Source organism: Macaca fascicularis, chromosome 10 (assembly GCF_037993035.2).
Source record: "Macaca fascicularis isolate 582-1 chromosome 10, T2T-MFA8v1.1".
Taxonomy (NCBI): Eukaryota; Metazoa; Chordata; class Mammalia; order Primates; family Cercopithecidae; genus Macaca; species Macaca fascicularis.
Window position 1 is genome coordinate 81,268,241 of NC_088384.1, and position 21,725 is coordinate 81,289,965.

At 45.8% G+C, this 21,725-nt stretch overlaps 2 protein-coding genes across 12 annotated transcripts in view; one reads left to right on the forward strand and one right to left on the reverse strand.

The window, feature by feature from the left end:
* The first annotated feature begins 184 nt into the window (after positions 1–184).
* On the forward strand, positions 185–12,727 carry LRRN4 (leucine rich repeat neuronal 4). 2 transcript variants are annotated; one of them, XM_065522789.2, is made up of 5 exons: positions 185–348; positions 1,398–2,054; positions 3,231–3,435; positions 5,809–5,946; positions 8,570–12,727. In XM_065522789.2, the coding sequence occupies exons 2-5, from the start codon at positions 1,403–1,405 to the stop codon at positions 9,786–9,788; spliced, it is 2,214 nt and encodes a 737-aa protein (XP_065378861.1). In that variant the 5' UTR covers positions 185–348; positions 1,398–1,402; the 3' UTR covers positions 9,789–12,727. The 2 variants fall into 2 exon arrangements, with proteins under 2 accessions (XP_065378861.1, XP_065378862.1); XM_065522790.2 differs by lacking the exon at positions 5,809–5,946.
* Positions 10,752–21,725, reverse strand: part of CRLS1 (cardiolipin synthase 1) — a 36,340-nt gene continuing 25,366 nt past the window's right edge. For 8 of the 10 annotated variants that reach the window (XR_012419166.1, XM_074004818.1, XM_045362534.3 and 5 more), the window contains 4 exons: positions 19,553–19,638; positions 18,864–18,932; positions 16,443–16,534; positions 10,752–13,709 (listed from right to left, as the gene is read on the reverse strand). Coding sequence is in view for 9 of the 10 variants with exons in the window: in XM_074004818.1 (XP_073860919.1) it covers positions 13,625–13,709; positions 16,443–16,534; positions 18,864–18,932; positions 19,553–19,638 (332 nt within the window). In the remaining variant the exon portion in view is untranslated. The remainder of the gene's footprint in view (positions 13,710–16,442; positions 16,535–18,863; positions 18,933–19,552; positions 19,639–21,725) is intronic. The other 2 variants (XM_074004814.1, XM_074004815.1) reach the window with 2 other exon arrangements.

Sequence of the window (21,725 nt, forward strand, 5' to 3'; positions counted from 1 at the left end):
GGAAAGGTGGTTGGAGAGGTGAAGATGGGGAGGGCTAGGGGGAGGTGCCAGGCCTGGAAAGGGGCAGGCGCGGGCTCTAGCGGGAGAGGAGGGAGCTGAGCAATGAGGGTGTTGGCTAAAAACAACAGTGTCTTGATGGGAAAGGAGGGGCGATGGGGAAGACTGGAGTGTCTCAGGCCCTCTCAGTGGATGGGTGTTGTGGGAGAGAGGAGGCTGGGAGACAGGTCTCCCTCTGGAGTTCAGAGCTGAGTTGCTGTCCAAATCAGTGGTCCTTGGAATCTATAAAACAAAACTGAGGACTTCAGAGGTGCATCCAGAGGAGCCACACTCCAAAGGGACCACTTCCAGGTAAGCATGACACACTGCTGGATGCACACGCTCCTGGCTTCAGGTTCCAGGATCTTTCTCACCGCCTTCATCCCCAGCTAGCAATAGGGAGACCCTTCCCCGGGCCCCTGCGTGGTGGCTGGGAGATCTACTGGTCAGCACAGAGAGCTGGGAAAGGAATACACATCTGCAGTCATGAGGGATATCGACCAGTGACCTCAAGGCCAGGGCCTGGTTAACAGTATCTTTGTCACTCCCAAGTTAGCCCATGGCCGCTGGATCTTCCTCCGCTTGATCTAGCTGACCTGTGCAACCCTAAGTACTCCAGAAATTCCACAACTAGCAGCTCTCAGCCCTCCGTCCTGGGCAGGGCTAATACTGGGGGCTCTGGTTTTGTTGGAACCCACATGGGACCAGGAAATGTTTTGACTCCAGGGTTCACAGGGCTTTGTTCTGCTGCTGAAGGCAACCCCGGGCATGCCCCCAGGAAACGGACTCCAGGACTTATTTTAGGCAAACTGGGATTCCCCTGTGGCTGGGCAGGTCTAACGGGGAAAAGCGGGGTTTTCCACTGAGAGTCGTGGAACTGACAAAATCTTCCTAGAGTACCTGTTTCTATCCCAGCAGAGGTTCTTCCTAACTGAGGGCATTCACGTGTATGGAGCAGTGACTGTTTACTTGGGGAGAGTTTGCAGCAATAAAGGGGACATCCCTTTCCTGTAGAAGCTCACAGGATGGGGGTACAAAAACGGAGGGAGTTATCGAGAGATTCAGGCCCAGACTGGACAGATGAGGAAGGCGTCCCTCTCACAAGAAGAGGGAAAGGCATCCCTGAGGGGAGGAAGAACAGGGGGTACCACGGTGCTCTTGGGGGAGAGGATAGGGCAAAAGCAGACAGGGGCGAGGTCACTGCACACCAGGCGACTCTGGGAACGTCTCCCTGCCCTTCAGGGAACATCCAGGGCCTGTGCGTCTCCTCAGAGCCCTGGAGGTGGGGTTGGGACGCGCATCTGCCCCTTTGTTCGGAGGTTCCTGTGGATTTGATGGGCGTCCTGCTGTTCTCTCTCCAGACGCCATGCGGCAAACCCTGCTGCTGCTGCTGCTGACGGTGCTGCATCCCAGCTGGGCAGATCTTCTCCAGAAGGTCCCGCTCTTCCGGGTCACTCAGCAGGGCCCCTGGGGGAGCAGTGGCAGCAACGCCACCGACTCGCCCTGCGAGGGGCTGCCCGCCGCGGGTGCGACGGCCTTGACCCTGGCGAACCGCAACCTGGAGCGCCTGCCCGGCTGCCTACCGCGCACACTGCGCAGCCTCAACGCCAGCCACAACCTGCTGCGCGCACTGAGCGCATCCGAACTCGGCCACCTGGAGCAGCTGCGGGTGCTGACCCTGAGCCACAACCGCATCGCCGAGCTGCGCTGGGGCCCGGGCGGGCCGGCGGGGCTGCACACCCTGGACCTCAACTACAACCAGCTGGCCGCTCTGACGCCATGTGCCGGTCCCGCACTGAGCAGCCTCCGCGTCCTGGCGCTCGCCGGGAATCCGCTGCAGGCGCTACAGCCCCGGGCCTTCGCCTGCTTCCCTGCGCTGCAGCTCCTCAACCTCTCCTGCACCGCGCTGGGTCGCGGCGCACAGGGGGGCATCGCCGAGGCGGCGTTCGCTGGAGAGGATGGCGCGCCCCTGGCCACGCTCGAAGTCCTGGATCTCAGCGGCACGTTCCTCCAGCGGGGTGAGTCCGGGCGCTCCGCGTTTTCAGCAGACCTGAGCGCAAAGCCAGGCTGCGCGTGCGCTCCTGAGGGCAGGGCTGCATTCTTCCTCGAGGGGTGACCCAGGTGCCCAGCTCGCAGCAGGGTTCAAAAAAACACCAGCTACATTTTTCGAGCAAGCGGGCCCAGTTTGAAGCGCCACACAGGAGTCACTTTCTTGAATCCTAAGAGATGGGAACTGTTACCATCTCCGTTTTACATATGAAGGAACCAAAGCACAGAAAGGTGAAACTTGGTCACACATTAAGCAAATCTGAACTCAGGCATTCTGGGTCCAGAGCCCAAAACTTTAACCACTCTGTTCTACTGCTTCCCAGCATGACTGGATAAGTGTTTGTGGAATGGGGAAGTGAGTGCATGCTTTGGGGCTGATGAATGGAAAAACTGAGCCGCAAACATGCAGTTAGCTGAAGTGACTGAGGCTTCCAGGATGAATTCACTGATTTCTCTACCTTGGGCAAAATAGTTTCTGTGAATGTTGAATCACTCAAACAAGCCACAGGAGAGTGGCGAGGATAACCGGTCTCCTGTTCCTGGTGTTCTTTGATTCACAAGGTTGGTTTTAGTATTTTTTAAAAAACACTTCACTTATCTACAACCACCTGTTTCATCAAAGACAAAGAGAAAAAACAGCTAGAATGGGGAATACCGAAGGGAAGGGGCACGTTCTCCATGTATCGGGAGAGCCGCAAAATTAGGTTTCTGGGGCCGCCTCGCCTCCTTAATTACATTCCACAGAAGTTCCCCACTCCTGACAGACATCAGAGCAAAGTCTGGTTATTTTTTGTGTGGACTTTAATGAGAAGGTGAGGCAGCAACAGACTTGGAGACAGTGTCCTGGGTTCAAGCCTTGTCTCTGCCCCTTTCCAGCTATGTGGCCTTAGGCCAATCAATCCCCTCTCTGGCCTTGGCCGACTCAGATTGGAAGAAAGGAAGGACTGGTTATCCCCGAGCACCCTTCCAGCTCAAATGGCCACAATTCTGAGATTCCCAGAATTCCCATGGGCTGCTAACTGTGCCCATGCTCAGCAATGACCTTCACCATTCACCTTGCCACTCTCATTCTTTCCTTCATGCCGTGCTGGCCTCCTGGGTTTGTGCGTTCTGGAGTGGTGGGCAGTTTCCCTTCTGTGTTTCAGTTGAGTCAGGGTGGATCAGAGACCTGCCGAAGCTCACATCCCTCTACCTGAGGAAGATGCCTCGGCTGACGACCCTGGAGGGGGACATTTTCAAGATGACTCCCAACCTGCAGCAGCTGGACTGTCAGGACTCCCCAGCACTTGCTTCTGTCGCCACGCACATCTTTCAAGACACTCCACATCTACAGGTCCTTCTGTTCCAGAAGTAAGTGCTTCTGAGGCACATCTTAATCACATGACTGATTTTTGCCCATTACGCTATGTTGAATTTTATAGAACAAACCAGACCATAATTTTTCTTCCACTGCTCTTCCGAATCCTTTCTGGGGCTTTGTTTTCCCCCACCCTTTGGGTGATATCTTGGGTAAGGTCCCAGATAGTCCACCCGCCCATCTAACCTTGCAACTCAGTCCGGTTCAGAGTAGTATTAGAATGCCAAACTCCTATGCCTTTAAAGTTTATTTTAAGCCCACACTTAGAAATGTACAGTGGGAAGAGGTGAGGAGGACCTCAGGTCTACTCTCTGTCTGGATCTGCTTTCTTCCCCACATGCCATGCAAGTTCAGTCCCTTCCAGAATTTGAGTGGGTCTGGGGATGAAAGTATTGATATTGTTAGAAAATCCCTTGGAAGTCTAGGGGCAGGCCCTGTGAGTCCTGTTTTACTCAATGCAGTCACTAAAGATGGAATTATTCTTCTAAAAGGATGAACAAGTTTTCAAAGCAAAGGCAGAACCATTCACTCATTCTTTCCTTTATTCAATAAATAGCTATTGAGCACACAATGTTGTGAGGGGAAATGCTTTGTATCTCTGGCTCAGACTCCTTTGAGCTCGATAAAAACCCAAGAACTGTGTAAAGTGCCAGGATACAAATATCAAGTAGTTTCTTTATCTGTAAAATAGAGCTATGACAATAAAACCTCGCTTTGGGTTTTTTCATGAGAAAAAAAGCATATGGTTTATGTAGACCACTTAGCTCAGTGCCTGGCTTATGGTATTTGTCCTCTAAAATTAGTGAAGATGATGGTGGTGGTGATAATGGAGATGCTGATGGTGATGACAGTGATGGTGATGGTGATGGTGATGGTGTTGATGCTGATTGATGTCAGTGATGGGGATGACATTGGTAGTGATGGTGATGGTGATGATGATGGGTGATGGTGCTAATTATAATGGTGAGGATAGTGATGATTGTATGATAAAATAGTGGTGGTGAGGCCAGGCATGATGGCTCATGCCTGTAACCCCAGCACGTTGGGAGGCCGAGGTGGGTGGATCACCTGAGGTCAGGAGTTCGAGACCAGCCTGGCCAACATGGTGAAACCCCATCTCTACTAAAAGAAATACAAAATTAGCCGGGCGTAGTGGCACGTGCCTGTAGTCCCAGTTACTTGGGAGGCTGAGGCAGGATAATTGCTTGAACCTGGGAAGTGGAGGTTGCAGTGAGCTGAGATTGCACCATTGCACTCCAGCCTGGGCTTGGCCTTGTGATTTGCTTGGGCCAGTGGGTCATTAGCAAATGTGATGTAAGAAGCTAGGAAAGCAATTGAGCACTGAGACCCGCCCTCTCCTGCTGTTGGGGATCCCTCCACTACCGTGTGGATAAGCCCAGGTTAGCCTCCTGGGTGATGACAGACACATAGAGAGCAGTCCCAGCACACCTGGTTGAGCCTTATCCATGAGGCCATCCCAGATCATCTGGCCCCAGCTGAGCTAATCCAGACCACATGAACCACTGAGCTAACCCACAGAATCATGCTAAAGAATAAATATTTATTGTTTTAAGTTACTAAGTTTGGGGGTTATTCTCTACTTATCAAGAGTTCACTGATGCACTTAAATGAGGCATCTTCCAAAGGACTGGCATTGAGTGTCACCAGCCATAGTGCAATAACACTGGTCCATAATAACAATATCTGCTTGTATTTAGAGATTTGCATTTACAAACACTTTTATCATCATGTACTCTTTTTTGTTTCTGTTTTTTTTTTTTGTTTGTTTGTTTTGTTTTGTTTTTTGAGACAGGGTCTCACTCTCCTGCCTATCCTGGAGGGTAGTGGTGTGATCTTGGCTCACCGCAACCTCTGCCTCCCAGGCTCAAGTGATTCTCCTGCCTCAGCCTCCCGAGTAGCTGGGATTATAGGTCCACCACTACTGCCTGACTAATTTTTGTATTTGTAGTACAGACAGAGTTTCACCATGTTGGCCAGGCTGGTCTCGAACTCCTAACCTCAAATAATCCACCTGCCTCGGCCTCCCAAAGTGCTGGGATTACAGGTGTGAGCCACCGTGCCCAGCCAACACACACTCTTTTTGATACAACCATCGGTCATGGGAATATTGTCCCCAGTTGATATGAAGTATAATATTTCCTGTTAGGCTGGTATCTCCGTTTTACAACAGAGGACAAAAAATGAAGTTCGAGGTCATTAAGAGTTTTGCCCAAAGCAGTATTCTCCAACCCCTATCAGAATGCTTCTGATACCGTGGGCATGGTTCTGACACCATGCCTCTCTGGGAATATCTTTGATCCAATTGTAAAAACCTGATTTAATTCATTTTTTTGTGTGTATTTCAGCTGCAACTTGAGTTCCTTCCCTCCTTGGACCCTGGATTCCTCCCAGGTCCTATCGATCAACCTTTTTGGCAACCCCCTCACTTGTAGCTGTGACTTGTCTTGGCTCCTCATGGATGCAAAGAGAACTGTCCTAAGCAGGTAACACATTTACAAAGCAGATGGCTGAGGGGTGAGGCTCAGCCTTCAGGAGCTGAAGTTCTCCAGCTTAAATCTTGCTCACGTGACTGTGCTTGGCACTTTGGCCATGTTGGGCTGGGCAGCCTTCCCCATGTAGTCACACTCAGGGATCCAGGTGATGGAAGCTACCTCCATTCCAGCCAGCCAGAAGGGGCAAAGAACATGGAGGAGCAGACATGGGAGGTTTTTAGTGAGCCAGGCTGGGAGGTGATACTCCTCACTTCCACTCACATTCATTGGCCAGGAGCCACACCTACCTGCAAGGGAGGCTGGGAAGTGTGGTCTGGTTTAACCACTGGGTTCTACTGAATCTGCAAGATGGAACCTAGCCTCTGCTCCCGGGTTATCCAGTCCTAGGCCCATGGGCTTACAGAGCTCTTCTGGGAAATTCCTATGAAGGCTATTGGCTAGAAGAGCTGTTTTTGCAGTGGGGAGCCACATTTAGGCTGGCCACCAGGAGACAGTGGGAGCTGGGGGGCTGGGAACACCCCCAGTCCTGAGCACTTTCAAACCAGTTCCACCAGGTAAACACTACACCTTGGGAGGCAACCCTCCATCACCACCATTCTGCAGAATTATTTCTGTTTGTTTGGAGACAGGGTCTTGCTCTTTTGTCCAGGCTGGAGTGCAGTGGTGCGATCATGTCTCATTACAGCCTCAACCTCCTGGGCTCAGCGATCATCCTACCTCAGCTTCTAGAGTAGCTGGGACCCCAGGTGCAAGCCACCACACCAGGCTAATTTTTTAAAATCTTTTTGTAGAGATGGAGGCTCATCATGTTACCCAGGCTGGTCTCAAACTCCCGGACACAAGGGATCCTCCCACCTGGGCCTCCCAAAGAGTTGGGATTCCAGGCATGAACCACCATGCCCAGCCAATATTCTTTTCTCATCTCCCACCTAAGCTGAGCTGTGAAGTGGGGCTCAGTCTGCCCCCCAACCCCACATTCCCTCCAAAGAAAAGCACCTAGGCCCTTTGCAGTTGAGGGTCTCATCACGGTATTAATGATGAAGCTGAGAGTACAGGCTCTGAAGCCAGAAGTCCAGCTTCATCCTACTTACTACTATTTTATTACATTTTTTTTAGAGACAAGGTCTTGCTCTGTAACCCAAGCTGGAGTGCAGTGGCATGATCACGGCTCACTGCAGCCTCAGACTCCTGGGCTCAAGCAATCCTCCTGCCTCACCCTCCCAAGTAGCTGGGACCACAGCCATGCACCACCATACCTGGCTAAGTTTTTGTTTGTTTGTTTTGTTTTGTTTGTTTTGGTAGAGACGAGGTCTCACTATGTTGACCAGGCTGGTCTCCAACTCCTAGCCTCAAGTAATCCTCCTACCTGGGCCTCCCAAAGTGTTGGGACTCCAGGCATGAGCCACTGTACCTGGCCTACTTACTACTGTTGATTTGAGCTGAGTTATTTCATCTCTCTGAGTTACTTTGGCCTCTACCTTCTCATCTGTAAAATGGGGTAATAGAGTCTACTGCATAAGTAGTGCAGACTAAATTAGTTGACACAGTAGAGTGTGAAGAATAGCCCCTAGCACGTGGGAAGCATCAGAAATGGTAGCTAGTATGAGTACTTTTTTTTTTTTTTTTTTTTTTTTGAGACAGTCTCCCTCTGTTGCCAAGGCTGGAGTGCAGTGGCACAATCTCTGCTCACTGCAACCTCCGCCTCCCAGGTTCAAGCGATTCTCCTGCCTCAGCCTCCAGAGTAGCTGGGACTACAGACATCCGCCACCATGCCCGGCTAATTTTTGTATTTTTAGTAGAGATGGGGTTTCACCTTGTTAGCCAGGATGGTCTCGATCTCCTGACCTTGTAATCCGCCCACCTCAGCCTCCCAAAGTGCTGAGATTACAAGCCTGAGCCACCACGCCAGGCCCGAATGTTTTGTTGTTGTTGTTGTTGTTGTTTTAGACGGAGTCTCGCTCTGTCACCCAGGCTGGAGTGCAGTGGTGTGATCTTGGCTCACTGCAAGCTCTGCCTCCCGGGTTCACGCCATTCTCCTGCCTCAGCCTCCTGAGTAGCTGGGACTACAGGTGCCTGCCACCACGCTTGGCTAATTTTTTGTATTTTTAGTAGAGATGGGGTTTCACCGTGTTAGCCAGGCTAGTCTCGGTCTCCTGACCTCGTGATCCGCCTGCCTCGGCCTCCCAAAGTGCTGGGATTACAGGCGTGAGCCACCGCACCCGGCGGACTATGGTTTTTATTACTAGTGCTCTCTTGCCAGGAAGCAGACAGGTGAGAACAAAATGGCAAATGACAGTCAGAGAATCTGGACTCCTTCTCACAGTGCTTGCCCGGGGATAGGCTCTGCCATTGCTAGCTATGGTGTCTTGGCCAATTAGTTCCTCCTTCTACACTTCCGTTTGCTTCTTTGCCCAATGGGAGTGAGGATAGGAGCTTCCTCCAAAGTTTCCCCAGAATCAATTAGGTGATGTGTGCAGCGTGTGTGCCCTGGGGTGCCTGGCAGAGATGCGTTGATGGGCTTGGCAGGGGGTGACGTTGGCAGTGAGGATTCAAAGCTCTGCCCAGAAGCGTCCCTGAAGCCAGACGTCTTCTAACTGGTTGGCCTCCCCTCCAGGGCAGCAGACACTGTGTGCACGCCAGCTGCGGGATCCAGCGGCCCCTTCTCAGCCTCCCTGTCACTCTCCCAGCTGCCCGGAGTGTGCCAGTCCGACCAAAGCACTACTCTCCGACCTTCACACCCACCCGGCTTCAACCACTCCACCTACGCACAAGGTCCCACTGTGGCGCCCAGCGCAGCCCCTGCTACCCGGCCTGAGGGAGACCAGCAGAGCGTCTCCAAGGCCCCTAACGTGGGCTCCCGCACGAGAGCTGCATGGCCGCACAGCGATGCACAGGAGGGGACTGCCTCTTCCACGACCAACTCTGTAGCAGGTCACAGCCACTCCAGCGTTTTCCCCAGGGCTGCCAGCGCCACCGCATCCCAGCACAGAGGAGAACATGCCCCCGGGCTTGTCCTTGAGCCTAGTATCTCAGCTGCCTCCACCCCACTGGAGAGCAAGCTCCTGGAACCCTTCCCTACCTCGTGGAACCGCATAAGCTCGCCTCAGCCCGGCCAGAGGACACACGCCACACCCCAAGCCCCCAACCCGAGTCCTTCTGAGGGCGGGATTCCAGTCTTGCTGCTGGACGACTACAGTGAGGAGGAGGAGGGGAGGAAGGAGGAGGTTGGAATGCCTCACCAGGATGTCCCCTGTGATTACCATCCCTGCAAGCACCTACAGACCCCGTGCGCTGAGCTGCAGAGGCAGTCGCGGTGCCGTTGCCCTGGCCTCAGCGGAGAAGACACCATCCCAGACCCGCCCAGGCTGCAGGGGGTGACGGAGACTACGGACACGTCGGCGCTGGTCCACTGGTGTGCCCCCAACTCAGTAGTGCACGGGTACCAGATCCGCTACTCTGTGGAGGGCTGGGCGGGGAACCAGTCAGTGGTGGGGGTCATCTACGCCACGGCCCGGCAGCACCCTCTGTACGGGCTGTCGCCGGGCACTACCTACCACGTGTGCGTGCTGGCGGCCAACAGGGCAGGCCTGAGCCAGCCGCGGTCCTCAGGCTGGAGGAGCCCGTGCGCCGCCTTCACCACCAAGCCCAGCTTCGCGCTCCTGCTCTCCGGGCTGTGCGCAGCCAGCGGCCTGCTGCTTGTCAGCACCTTAGTGCTGTCCGCGTGTCTCTGCAGGCGGGGCCAGACGCTACGCCTGCAGCGCTGCGACACGCACCTAGTGGCCTGCAAAAACCCGGCCTTTGATTACCCACTGGAGCTCCAGACCGTCAGTTAGCCCAGCTTCTGGGCAAACGCCTCTAACCGAACTGGATCTGAGCGCAGAAAGGTACAGAAGGTCAAAAACGACCCCATCCGCTCCTAGGGTTTCTAATTCCCGTGAAGCCAGAATGCCTTGGGCACACACGGAACTTGCCACACTGAGTGCCTCAGTCCAAGGAACAACTGCCCTCCCTTCCTTCTACTTTACTCTCTGTTCCCAGAAACCTGATGGTCAATGCCAGATCGCTCCCCACTGCCTCAGGCCTTCTTGTATGTTGTTTCGTTTGGGGTTTTCAGCAGTCAGTGCCCTTCTATCCAGTAGAATAGTGTATGGAAGTAGGAAGGGATGAAACAGGGAAATTGCATAACCCAGCCTCTTTGATAGTTAGAAATCACATCCTCAGGTCTTTCCAGCGGAAGCTCCTTCATGGTCAAGCTCTAAGGCATAATGAGCTCTGTTATTCAAGAAATCAATTCCAGTGGATTTCCAGTTCCAATTCCTGAGAACCGGGGTTAGGGGGAGAGCTAATTAATGGTTGCTTCGTAAGGCCTTCTGGGTTTATTAGTTCCATTTCAGGACATGACAAGAAAATACACTTCCAGCTTTACAGTTAAAACCAGTTTTCTGGGAACATTTGTCAAACACAGGGAAAAGCTGTCCTTTTTAGTTAGTGTTTACTGTATTTCACCTAAGACTAAGTGGACAAATGAATTATAAATTCATTTTTTAGGAAGCATAATAAACTTTGGAAATCTTTTTTCTTAATTAGAGGGGACAAATGAGCTAAAGAGAACCCAAGACTCTAGCTAGAAGCCCAAGTGTTTCTCTGCCCTAAGTGCATCAAACAATGCCTTAAAATCTGTCTTCATGTGGGAGGCATCTACTCTGCCCTCTACTTTTTCACTTTTATACAAACTCAGGGGAAACTCAGGGGAAAAAATGATTCTATGAAATTATAATTAGAGCCATATTTCTAGATTTTAATTTTCAACATTAGCATTTATTAATTTCCTGCAGCTGCCATAACAAGTTAGTAAAACTGGCTTAAAAGAACATAAATTTATTTTCCTCCAGTTCCGGTCAGAAATCCCAAATCAAAGCATCAGTGGAGTTGGTTCTTCTTGCAGGCTCCAAGGGAGTTGTTCCATCTTCTCTCCCAGCTTTGGATGGCTGGCAGCAATCCTCAGTATTCCTTAGCTTGTAGACATCATTCCAATCTATCCCTCCATCATCTCACGGCATTCTCTGTCTCTCTGTTCACATTTCCTTTTTTTTTTTTAACCAAAAAAAACTAGTTATTGGGTTAAGGCCCACTGTAATCCAGTATGACCTAATTCTAACTTGATTGCATCTAAAAAGACCTATTTCCAAATAAGGTTACATGTACAGTACTGGGGGTTTGAATGTGAACATATCTTCCTTGGAAGATGCAATTCAACCCACAAGAGCATTTACTTCTACTGTAAGAAGAAAACAAATCAAGTTTAAATCCCATGTATCTTTTGTTTCCAAACCATGCTGCAGAAACTAAAACTGAATTGCACTATATATTTCTAGGTGTTTGAAGTTTTGAAAGAGCTTCCCCAAATTTTAAGGTAGATCCCTAGTTTCATCATAAATGTAACTAAGAGAATTGGATTAAATGGTTTCAAAGATCTCCACCAGCTCCTGGTTAAAAACTGCAAAGCTATGATGTGTGTGCTTGTGAAAAAAAAAAAAATACACACACACACACACGAAACTGCAAAGCACGGTTGGTGTGCACCTATAATCCCAGCTACTCAGGAAGCTGAGGTGAAAGGGTCACTTGGGCTCAGGAATGAGGCCCCAACTAAAATGCATTGCAAAAGCCCAAAATCTAATTAGTATAAAATCCTCAGACATGTACCTAAATGACACTAATGCTTTATTTTTAAGCTTACTGTCAAGGTTAAGCCTATTCTGTGAAGACACTGAAATGAATTTTCATCATGTTTTGAGTCTATAAACAAGTATGTACTCAGACATGTCTAAATACAATTCCAATGTTTTATAAACTGGCAGAATTGATGTGTTTTATAACAATTCAGTATCCAAAAGCCTGAGGAGACTTGGATCATTTTTCTAACGGTTGAAGTGGAAAAAGTTTATTAACGAGAGCCAGATTGAGACCTTAATAATAAAAAGATTATGGGTCCAAGCCCTAAGTCACTCCAAATGGCATCAACATTAAACCATAAATAAGCATAACAAGGTGCAAAGTTCTAAATTTTCCCATAGCTACTTCAAGTCCTCCCTTTTTAAAACATTATTCTTATGAGGCTCACCCATTACTAATGCAGAGACTCACTCAGTGTGCCTCTTGGGTGGTTCAGCAGTGGGAAGTCCACCTTCAGCCTTACTACTAACAATGAAGCTGTTCTCCAGAGAGCAAGAATAGCCAGCCACATGCCCCCTTCTCTGCCTTTTCAACCCCCTCCATCTGATTCAATGGTGTTGTCCCTGGCTGCAGGCTTCAGTATGCTCCAAGCCAAGTGCAGTTCAGCCGCCGGTCTGAGAACAAAGAAGCCAGGACCAGCAAGCCACAGAGGGACACACTGGTGCAGAATGCCTGGCCAAGAGGCATGAGTTTTACTTACAGCCTCCCATTCTAATTTAATGCAGCTCAATAGGCTGAGAATGGATAATCTCACTGCAGTATTCTGTAATAGGCTTGGATTAAAACCAGGGACAATGGGCAACAATAGGCCTCTACTGTTAAGCAGCAACAACCGGTTACCCCTGGACTGTCGTCTTCTCCCATTCCCCATATCCCGCATTCTCCTAAATATGATGTATTTGTAGCAAGACTCTTTTAAAGTCACATGATCAGACTAATTATTTTTACAATTTAAGTGTAAGTGATGTACATGAATGGACTTTGTGAACTGGAAAACTTACGTAACAGCAGAGAATAAGTATGTTATATGGAACAACCCGAGTTGAAGGTACAATTTTTTTTCCAGCTCTTTTATTCCTTTAACTTCTTAACAAAAGAAGAGTCTCCAAAGTTTAAAAAACCTTTGAAAAATATACAGCTTGATATTATTTACATAATACATGAATCCAGGTTCCAATATCAAACATTGCTATGTCAGAAACACAGTGGAAGGCAGGAATGTAACTCACTGCCTTTTAGACGCAAAGACTAATAGACACGTTCTCGTATCTCGACTATCTTTGTTACCTGTTATCCTCATACATAAATTATTAGGCACCTGAGAGGTTGGAAGACTACCGAAAATGAACTTCATACCTTCTATTCTGTTTGATTATTATCTTAAAAACTTACTGCATTTTAAATCTCTAACTTTACTTCATCTACAACTAACTTCACTTTCATTATCCCAAATGATCAGGTATTAACTACATGAACTGTTAATGTATACACAGACCTAAAAATCAAACAAAAATGTATTGCCCAGTTGTGTAGGATATATATTTGAACCCCATGACATTTCCTAGTGCTTTGTGAGCAATCCAAATTTCACTTAAGAGAGGTGTCAACTCTGCCCATGCTCTGGACTATGTTTGTAGAAAACATATAAAAAAGACTGACAATAATTGATCTCTTATAAATTAATCAAGAAACCTAAGATTAAAAATTCTAAATTATAGTTTTATTTGTATTTAAAAATACATTGGAAATTCTGCATATTCCCATGATCAACCTTATTTTCAATGCACATTACTTAAATTTTGATGACATGGTTGGTTCTGACAAGTCCTTTTTCAAGCTGAACACCAAAATAGGGAAACTCCTGTAGATTTCCACGGGCCCTGTTCCCATTGATGTATACTGCTTCCTTACTAACGGTGATAGATGGCTTTCATCAGTCTTTTATCACCTGAACAGTCTTCCGACCATAATGATAGTAACTGTAAGCTGATGCAGCTGTGGTGAAAGCTGTAAAACACCTTTTATGGAAGAAAAGAAATAAAATTTAGTTGTCAAGTCTAAAAAACAGTAGCAATGGGAATCATAATGAATACATGCAAAAGATCTATTTAAAAAGCAAAAAGGCTAGGTACAGTGGCTCACGCCTGTAATCCCAGCACTTTGGGAGGCCAAGGCGAGCGGATCACGAGGTCAGGAGATAGAGACCATCCTGGCTAATACGGTGAAACCCCATCTCTACTAAAAAAATACAAAAAATTAGCCGGGCGGGCGCCTCTAGTCTCAGCTACACAGGAGGCTGAGGCAGGAGAATGGCGTGAACCGGGAGGCAGAGCCTGCAGTCAGCCAAGATGTGCCACTGCACTCCAGCCTGGGCGACAGAGTGAGACTCCGTCTAAAAAAAAAAAAAAGTAAAAAGGGCTCTGTGGTGTAATTTTTCTTAACTATAAGAGTCTAAATACACTGCTTTTCTTTAAGACTTCATTTTAATTAGTAATGTCAAACAAAATTATTCTAGGTAGTGAGCCCTACAAATAAATACTACTAGCAACTGTCATTTTTTACTCAGGCATCCTCTAGGTGTCTTACATTCTCATTTTATTCTTACAACAAACTCATCCTCCAGAAGGGGGAAATGGAAGACCCGGATAACTTGCTCAGGGCTTATCAAAGAACTATGTTTGAGCCTGACTTGGTTTCAGCTCTAAAGCCCACATGCTCCTTCTACTGCTCCATGCTGCTCAGGGTACCAGACTCTATTTCCTGTAGCTTTTGAGAATTCTAAAGTTATCTGAGTAATTTTAAATAAATTTCAGCTTTCTTTACCAAATTACCCTTAACTGGATTCTCCTTGAAATGACATCAACTGATGCCCGTGGCATGCTGAATGCCCACAGCTAGGAGATTACTTTTTAGTGCACTCACGCACTTCTGCTTTTATTAGGTGAGGCAGAATCAAGATTCCCTTTTGTTGGATCTTGAATCTGTTCATGCCACTTTGATATACTAAATTCATAAACCAATGAATCTATGTGTTAGAAAAATTGCTATTTCTAGCTGGACGCAGAGGCTCATGACTATAATCCTACCACTTTGGGAGGCTGAGGCAGGAGGATTGCTCGAAGCCAAGAGTTTGAGACCAGCTTGGGCAACATAGTGAGACCCTGTTTCTACAAAAAATAATAATATAAAAAATTAGTGGCTGGGCGCAGTGGCTCACACCTGTAATCCTAGCACTTTGAGGCCGAGGCAGGTGGATCGAGGCCAGGAGTGAGAGATCGGCCTGACCAACATGGTGAAATCCTGCCTCTACTATATAAAAATTGGCCAGGTATGGTGGTGGGTGCCTGTAATCCCAGCTACTCAGGAAGTTGAGGTGGGAGAATGACTTGAACCCGTGAGGTAGAGGTTGCAGTGAGCTAAGATCAGGCCATTGCACTCCAGCCTGGGCAACAGAGTGAGAACCCGTCTCAAAAAAAAAAAAGAAAAAAAAAAAAATTAATTAAATTAAAAAAAACCAAAATAGCTAGGTGTGGTGGCACATGCCTGTAATCCCAGTTACTCAGGAGGCTGAAGTGGGAGGATCACTTGAGGCCAGCAATTCAAGGTTACTGTGAGCTATGATCATGCCACTGCACTACAGCCTGGGTGACAGAGCAAGACCCTGTCTCCAAAAAAAAAAAAAAAAAAAAAATTTTTTTTAAATTGCTATTTCTGAAAACTACATTGGATGCTTTACAAAAGACTCAATAAAGGTGACTTGATCAAAAAAAAATACTGTCTCTGTTTTCATGGGTACCTAGGGAAAAAAAGTACTGTCAAAATAAATAGGCAAGATGATTGTGAAAAGACTAGGGAAAAAATCTAAACAGTTCTTAGACTGCTTTGTAAATGTTTTAAGTTCTTGCATCACCTTAAAGAAGTAGAAAATGAAAATTAGAGAGGTTGTATTATGGATGTAGTTTATCCAAGAAAGAAAAAACTCCCACTGATGGACCTACATTCAAAAAGTCTTCATCCTATATCAGAAGGTATAAGATGAATTGGGATAAATGTACACTTAAATATTTTAAATTAAAAAGTTTAGAGTAGTTGTCATTTTTTAAAAGCTTGCCTGGCTTAACTGACTGTGATTAGTCACCACTTTCTGGTCCAGACTGTACCAAGCAAGATAATTTTAATTCTAGTTAAAATTGTGCCAAAATATAATACTCCAATATCAATGTGACATATTTTGAACTCTGAAAGCATGAATTTGACACACTTTTAAGATGATAAATAAGCAATTAGTATAATAAAATTCAAACTCCTTTCTCCAGTTTTCCCTCCTACAACAACCCTTTCAACAGGCTGGACTCAGCTTCCCTACCCTCTCTCCAACACTCTGTCTCTTGGCTTAGGCCCTGTCTTTCACCTAGTGGCCTCCTCTGAGTCCTACACAATCCACCTATACTTCATGCATCAAACACCACCTCCTCCCTGAAACCGTCCCTCTTATTCCTATGAAGTTATCTCTTCCTCCAAAACCCTAACACATTATCAGTACCGTTTATCCCTTTTAATTTGTATGAAAGCTAACTTCTACATCTCATACTTCACAGGAAGTGTCTTAACAATGGTATCAATCACAAAATATAGCCACAGCTTTATCCAGTCAGTGCTCGATAAATGCTGTAAGAACAAGGTCATTCTAGGGCTATCACAATAAGTCATTCTGTTGACATTCTAAGACAGTGATTCTAAATTTAGCTTACCACAGTATCTGAAGATAAATGCTGTCAGCATAGTTGAAAACTGGAGCTGCCAAAGAAGCTGCCACCAAGATTAATTGGACTGCTGTATTTACCTAAATAAAAAAAGAAAGAGTTCTAAATGAATAGTGCTAACTGGATCCTATTTCAAGCGTTCAAGACAAAAGCACAGCCCATCACACTATAACATGACATACCCTCAGCATGCTTGCGGTTCATCTACACTGTCCCTGCCCAAGAAGCTTGCATTCACAGGTGAGCACACACAAAAGGGTCAACTTCACTAACTGACCCATCTGTCTGCACAGCTGCCCTTAAGAGTGAGAGTAATGACAACTGTCAGAAAATACCACTACCTTGAATTCCCACAGCAACTCAAAAATGTTACAAAATTATTTGCCTTTTTTCCAACTGCCCATTAAAATAGAATATGAAAATAACTAGGCTACCTCCTCATGGGTAAAAGAGTAAGGAGTTAGGTGACTTGCCTGCAGTCACAGCAGACAACAGAACCAAAGCTGGAACCTAGATTTCCTAGGGCCTTATCTGATGTTCCTTTCTTGCCTACCTGTCAAACCTTGTGAGGTTAGAAAATTAAAATGCACGCATCTCAGGACAGATGCAGTAGTTCATGCCTGCAATCCCAACACTTTTGGAGGCTGAGGCAGAAGGACTACTTGAGCACAGGAGTTCAAGACCAGCTAGTTAAAAACCAGTCAAGCATGGTGGCATGCACCTGTACTCTCAGCTACTTGGGAGGCTGATGTGGGAGGATATTTTGAGCCTGGGAGGTCAAGGCTGCAGTGAGCTATGATTGCGTCACTGCGCTCAAGGCTGGGCGGACAGAGCAAGACCCTATTTCAAAGACAAAGCACTCATCTCCATAAAAGAACCTCTCTAAAGGAGGAAATGAGTAGGCTTCCCTACACTAAAAGACAGCACTGGGGAGAAAAGAAAATAGAACAAGAAACACACTGGACACTCCCTCTATCATCATGAGAAGCATTCCATGGAAGAGTCTGTAAAGTATGAAAACAGGAGTGAAGCAGACAAGCACCTCTGTTCTATCACCCGTTCTCCAGCCAAATGACACTTCATTTTAAAAAATAATAGCCGGGCGCAGTGGCTCACGCCTGTAATCCCAGCACTTTGGGAGGCCGAGGTGGGTGGATCACCTGAGGTTAGGAGTTTGAGACCAGCCTGACCAACATGGTGAAACCCCATCTCTACTAAAGAATACAAAAAAATTAGCTGGGCATGGTGGCGCACGCCTGTAATCGCAGCTACTTGGGAGACTGAGGCAGGAGAATTGCTTGAACCCGGCAGGTGGAGACTGCAGTGAGCCGAAATCGCATCATTGCACTCCAGCCTGGGCAACAAGAGCAAAAAATCCATCTTAAAAATAAAATAAAATAAAAAATAAATTTTATCTGAAGGACTTCCTATAAGGGTTTAAGGCACTTGTCCCTGTACCTCTTTAAGCCACTTTCCATGTAGTGCTACACTCAAATACAATATAAATACAAGTCACTTGAAGCCAAACAAACAAACAAAAAACAACAAAAAAACCCAAACCCTATGCATGTAGGTAAAAGTCCACCCCAGGGAGTTCTGTATAAAAGCCACTACCCTTCTCTCCCAAAAAGGATGGGCATTCTTAACTTGTTAAATCCTTGACATTAAATATGGGACAAAAGAATGAACAGAGAAAACTTATCAAAACTACTAGAAAAACAAATATGGTTTGAGAGGCATTAACAGTATCCTTTTTGTGTGCAGACTGGCATATACTTACTGTCCTGAATGCTCAGGAAAACAGAATGGACAACTAAGAGTAGCAGTTGTTTATCAGTGAACAAAACTTTTTCCTACTCTCCTACGCCTTTCCACTTAACTGTCAATCCTGAAAATGAACGGCCATTTGGTGTTTTCACCACAGGGAGGAGGGAAGTGAAACCACAAGGGACTCTTCATAATCTGTGAAACTCAATCAAGAAGCAATTACAGCCAAGCTTGGTGGCTCACTCCTGTAATCCCAATAATTTGGGAGCCCAAGGCAGGAGGACTGCTTGAAGCCAGGAGTTCCATACCAGCCTGGGCAACAAAGTAAGACCTTGTCTCAAAAAAAAAAAAAAAAAGGAACAACTACATTTCAATTCCCTTTACCTGAACAGTGGCCCAATTACCTCATTCAGAGCTTAAATTCTTAGACCACCAACTCAAGGCACAACATGTAAAGGATGATCCAAAAAAAATGGAGGACAAAAGAACTGGGTTAAAGTTGCCTGCCTAACGCCACTCTCTAGTCTCTATACTCTATGCATTTAAATTTGTCTCATTTTCAGCTGTTCTTGACTGAGGTTTATATCCCATATAATAAAAATTTACAAAGGGATAACTTAAAAGAACATTGCATTCTCTTACCTTGCTGATGAATGTTGGTTTTAACCTAGCTGTGGCATAGCAAGGATTGAAATACTTGGCAAGTGTTCGCTGGCAGAGGACCAAAAAAGATAATTAATTTATTGTTTAAAATAGACATTTTAATTTAAAATAGACATTTTGTTATTATAGTCAGGTAACAACATAATTTTATAAATCATACATTCAATATATACTGAAAATTGAGTTTTAAAAAATTTATAGATTTCTCAATTGCTGTAAAATTCAAACACAATACCTATAAAGTTGCTTTATAAAATTTTACTAAACTCAAAATTCCCTTATTCACTATTTTCTTTTTTGAATTAAAAAATAAAATGAACAAAATACCGCTCTATTTTCAGTAGACTGGGAGCCAAAAGAGGTTAATTGCCACACGTCTGTGCTCAAATATTTATAGAGCTCATGAATAAATATGCAAACAAATCGTTCCATGTTCATACAACTGTGATTTTTAAAACCAATTCTAGACTATCCATGGTAGAGGTTAGACAATATGTCTCGGACCTATGTGAAACACCTTTAAAGAATTTGCTTCTAGGGATATGGGCTGGCTGGTCTGGGTTTCACGTGCCATCAATTGAAAAGAGGTTGACTTTAAAAAATATCTTTTTGTTTTTTCCTTAAATCATACACAATGCTAAAAGAATACTTTTTGGAAACAAACTCACTGGTGTTGGAAGAGTTCGGTATCTGACATAAAAAACAGCAGCAATCAACATTACATCTCTTGAAATGATCATATAAGTAAGCGGAACTGAAAATCAAACATAAAATAATTTTAACTGGGATTCTGAAAATTACTAACATATATTATGAATACAATAACATGTCATTCAGCCTTACCACAAACTGCTGTTTTCACAAATAGTTTTATAATGAACACCTATTGATGGTTTAGGGTTCCCTATAGCAAACTACTGATTTTTATATTTTTCTTTAACCCGCCCTCAAAACAAAGTGAAGTATAGACTATAACTTTGAAGTCTGTATCTGCGTTTCAGTATGCCGATCTTCTCATCCGATTATGTTTTTTTCTTGCATGTTTTTAAGCTATTGGTCTGAAGTTGTCAGCATCAGCTGTACTCAGCACTCTCTCCTCCTTTGCTACTTCTTAGCTCTGTACATTTGAAAAAAAGATCACCATACTCAGAATTACAGGGAAAGAGATGATAAAGGGGTGGCGAAGGATGTGGGAGGCCTCAAACTCTTCTGGAATCTCAGGAGCTTTGATTGCTCGTTCTGCATTTTAGACTATTCTCTGAAGAGTAAAATTTGCTGCTATGTGCAACTAGTAGAGAAACAGAATTTTTTTTGTATTTGTTTTGTTTTTTTTTGACAGGGCCTTGCTTTGTTGCCTAGGCTGGAGTGCAGTGGCACGGTAACGACTCACTGCAGCCTTGACTTCCTGGGCTCAAGGCAATCCTCTCACCTCACCCTCCCAAGTAGCTGGGAACACAGGTACATGCCACCATGCCTAATTTTTTTTTTTTTTTTGGTAGAGAAGGGATTTCACCATGTTATCCCAGCTGGTCTAAAACTCCTGAGTTCAAGCGATCTGCCCGCCTCAGCCTCCCAAAATGCAAGGATTACATGCATGAGCCACCGTGCCCAGCCTGAAATATTTTATACTTATCCAGCCAGTTCCTTCCTAGGGATTGCTGTTTTTCTCCTTGTCCATTCAATGAATTCAACTTGTCAATAGTTCCGTCATCATTCCTCAGATTTTATACTATGGTCCCAGAGCCATAGCCAACAGGAGGATATCTTCAAATAAATACCTAAGGAACCCCTATTTCCTTATTGAATGGGAATGAGATGGCAAAGAACTTGCTTCACTTTATATCCTTCTGCACCACAGAAAGTTTTTAACTGTGAATATATCTTTTATAAGAAAAAAATTATTTTTAAAAAGGGTGGGAAAAAAACCCTGAGTTCACTCGGTTCAAACACTATTCAAACTATTTCAAATAAATAAAGATAAAAATAAAAAGGATCATGAATATCCCTTCCGTAATACTTTCAGACAAATCTTTTATGAATTATTGGAGGCTGTACTTATGGTCCTCTCCAGTTTTGACATTCAACTGGCTCTGCAATTTGAAGAAAATCTCTAATTAATTACAGATTTAAAATTTAAATCTCTGCTGGTTATAGCTATGATGTAAGTGTTGATCCTTGGCCGAGTCCTTGATGGATAACACTATTCCAAAGAAAAAGTGCTTATCCACTCAAGTCATAGCATTTGGAGCAAACAAGATATGGCTATACGAGCCAAGCATAAAAACAGTAAGTCGGCCGGGCGCGGTGGCTCAAGCCTGTAATCCCAGCACTTTGGGAGGCCGAGACGGGTGGATCACGAGGTCAGGAGATCGAGACCATCCTGGCTAACACAGTGAAACCCCGTCTCTACTAAAAAATACAAAAAAACTAGCCGGGCGAGGTGGCGGGAGCCTGTAGTCCCAGCTACTCGGGAGGCTGAGGCAGGAGAATGGCCTGAACCCGGGAGGCGGAGCTTGCAGTGAGCTGAGATCCGGCCACTGCACTCCAGCAAGGGGGACAGAGTGAGACTCCGTCTCAAAAAACAAACAAACAAACAAACAAACAAACAAAAAAATACAGTAAGTCATAATTTTTAGGAACATTTTTGTGCCTGTAAAACAAACTTTTCTGTAGCAATCATTAGCTGGCAAAATCTAACAACAATCATACTTTCAAAATGCAGCAAACCTGTGCAGTGGCTCACGCCTGTAATCCCAGCACTTTGGGAGGCCGAGGCGGGCAGATCACCTGAGGTCAGGAGTTCGAGACCAACCTGACCAACAAGGAGAAGCCCCATCTCTA

Coding starts and splice junctions, on each gene's coding strand:
- LRRN4 (XM_065522789.2), top strand. CDS start 1,403: ATGCGGCAAACCCTGCTGCTGCTGCTGCTGACGGTGCTGCATCCCAGC. Junction 2,055..3,230: donor CGGCACGTTCCTCCAGCGGG/GTGAGTCCGGGC, acceptor TCTGTGTTTCAG/TTGAGTCAGGGTGGATCAGA. Junction 5,947..8,569: donor AAGAGAACTGTCCTAAGCAG/GTAACACATTTA, acceptor CCTCCCCTCCAG/GGCAGCAGACACTGTGTGCA.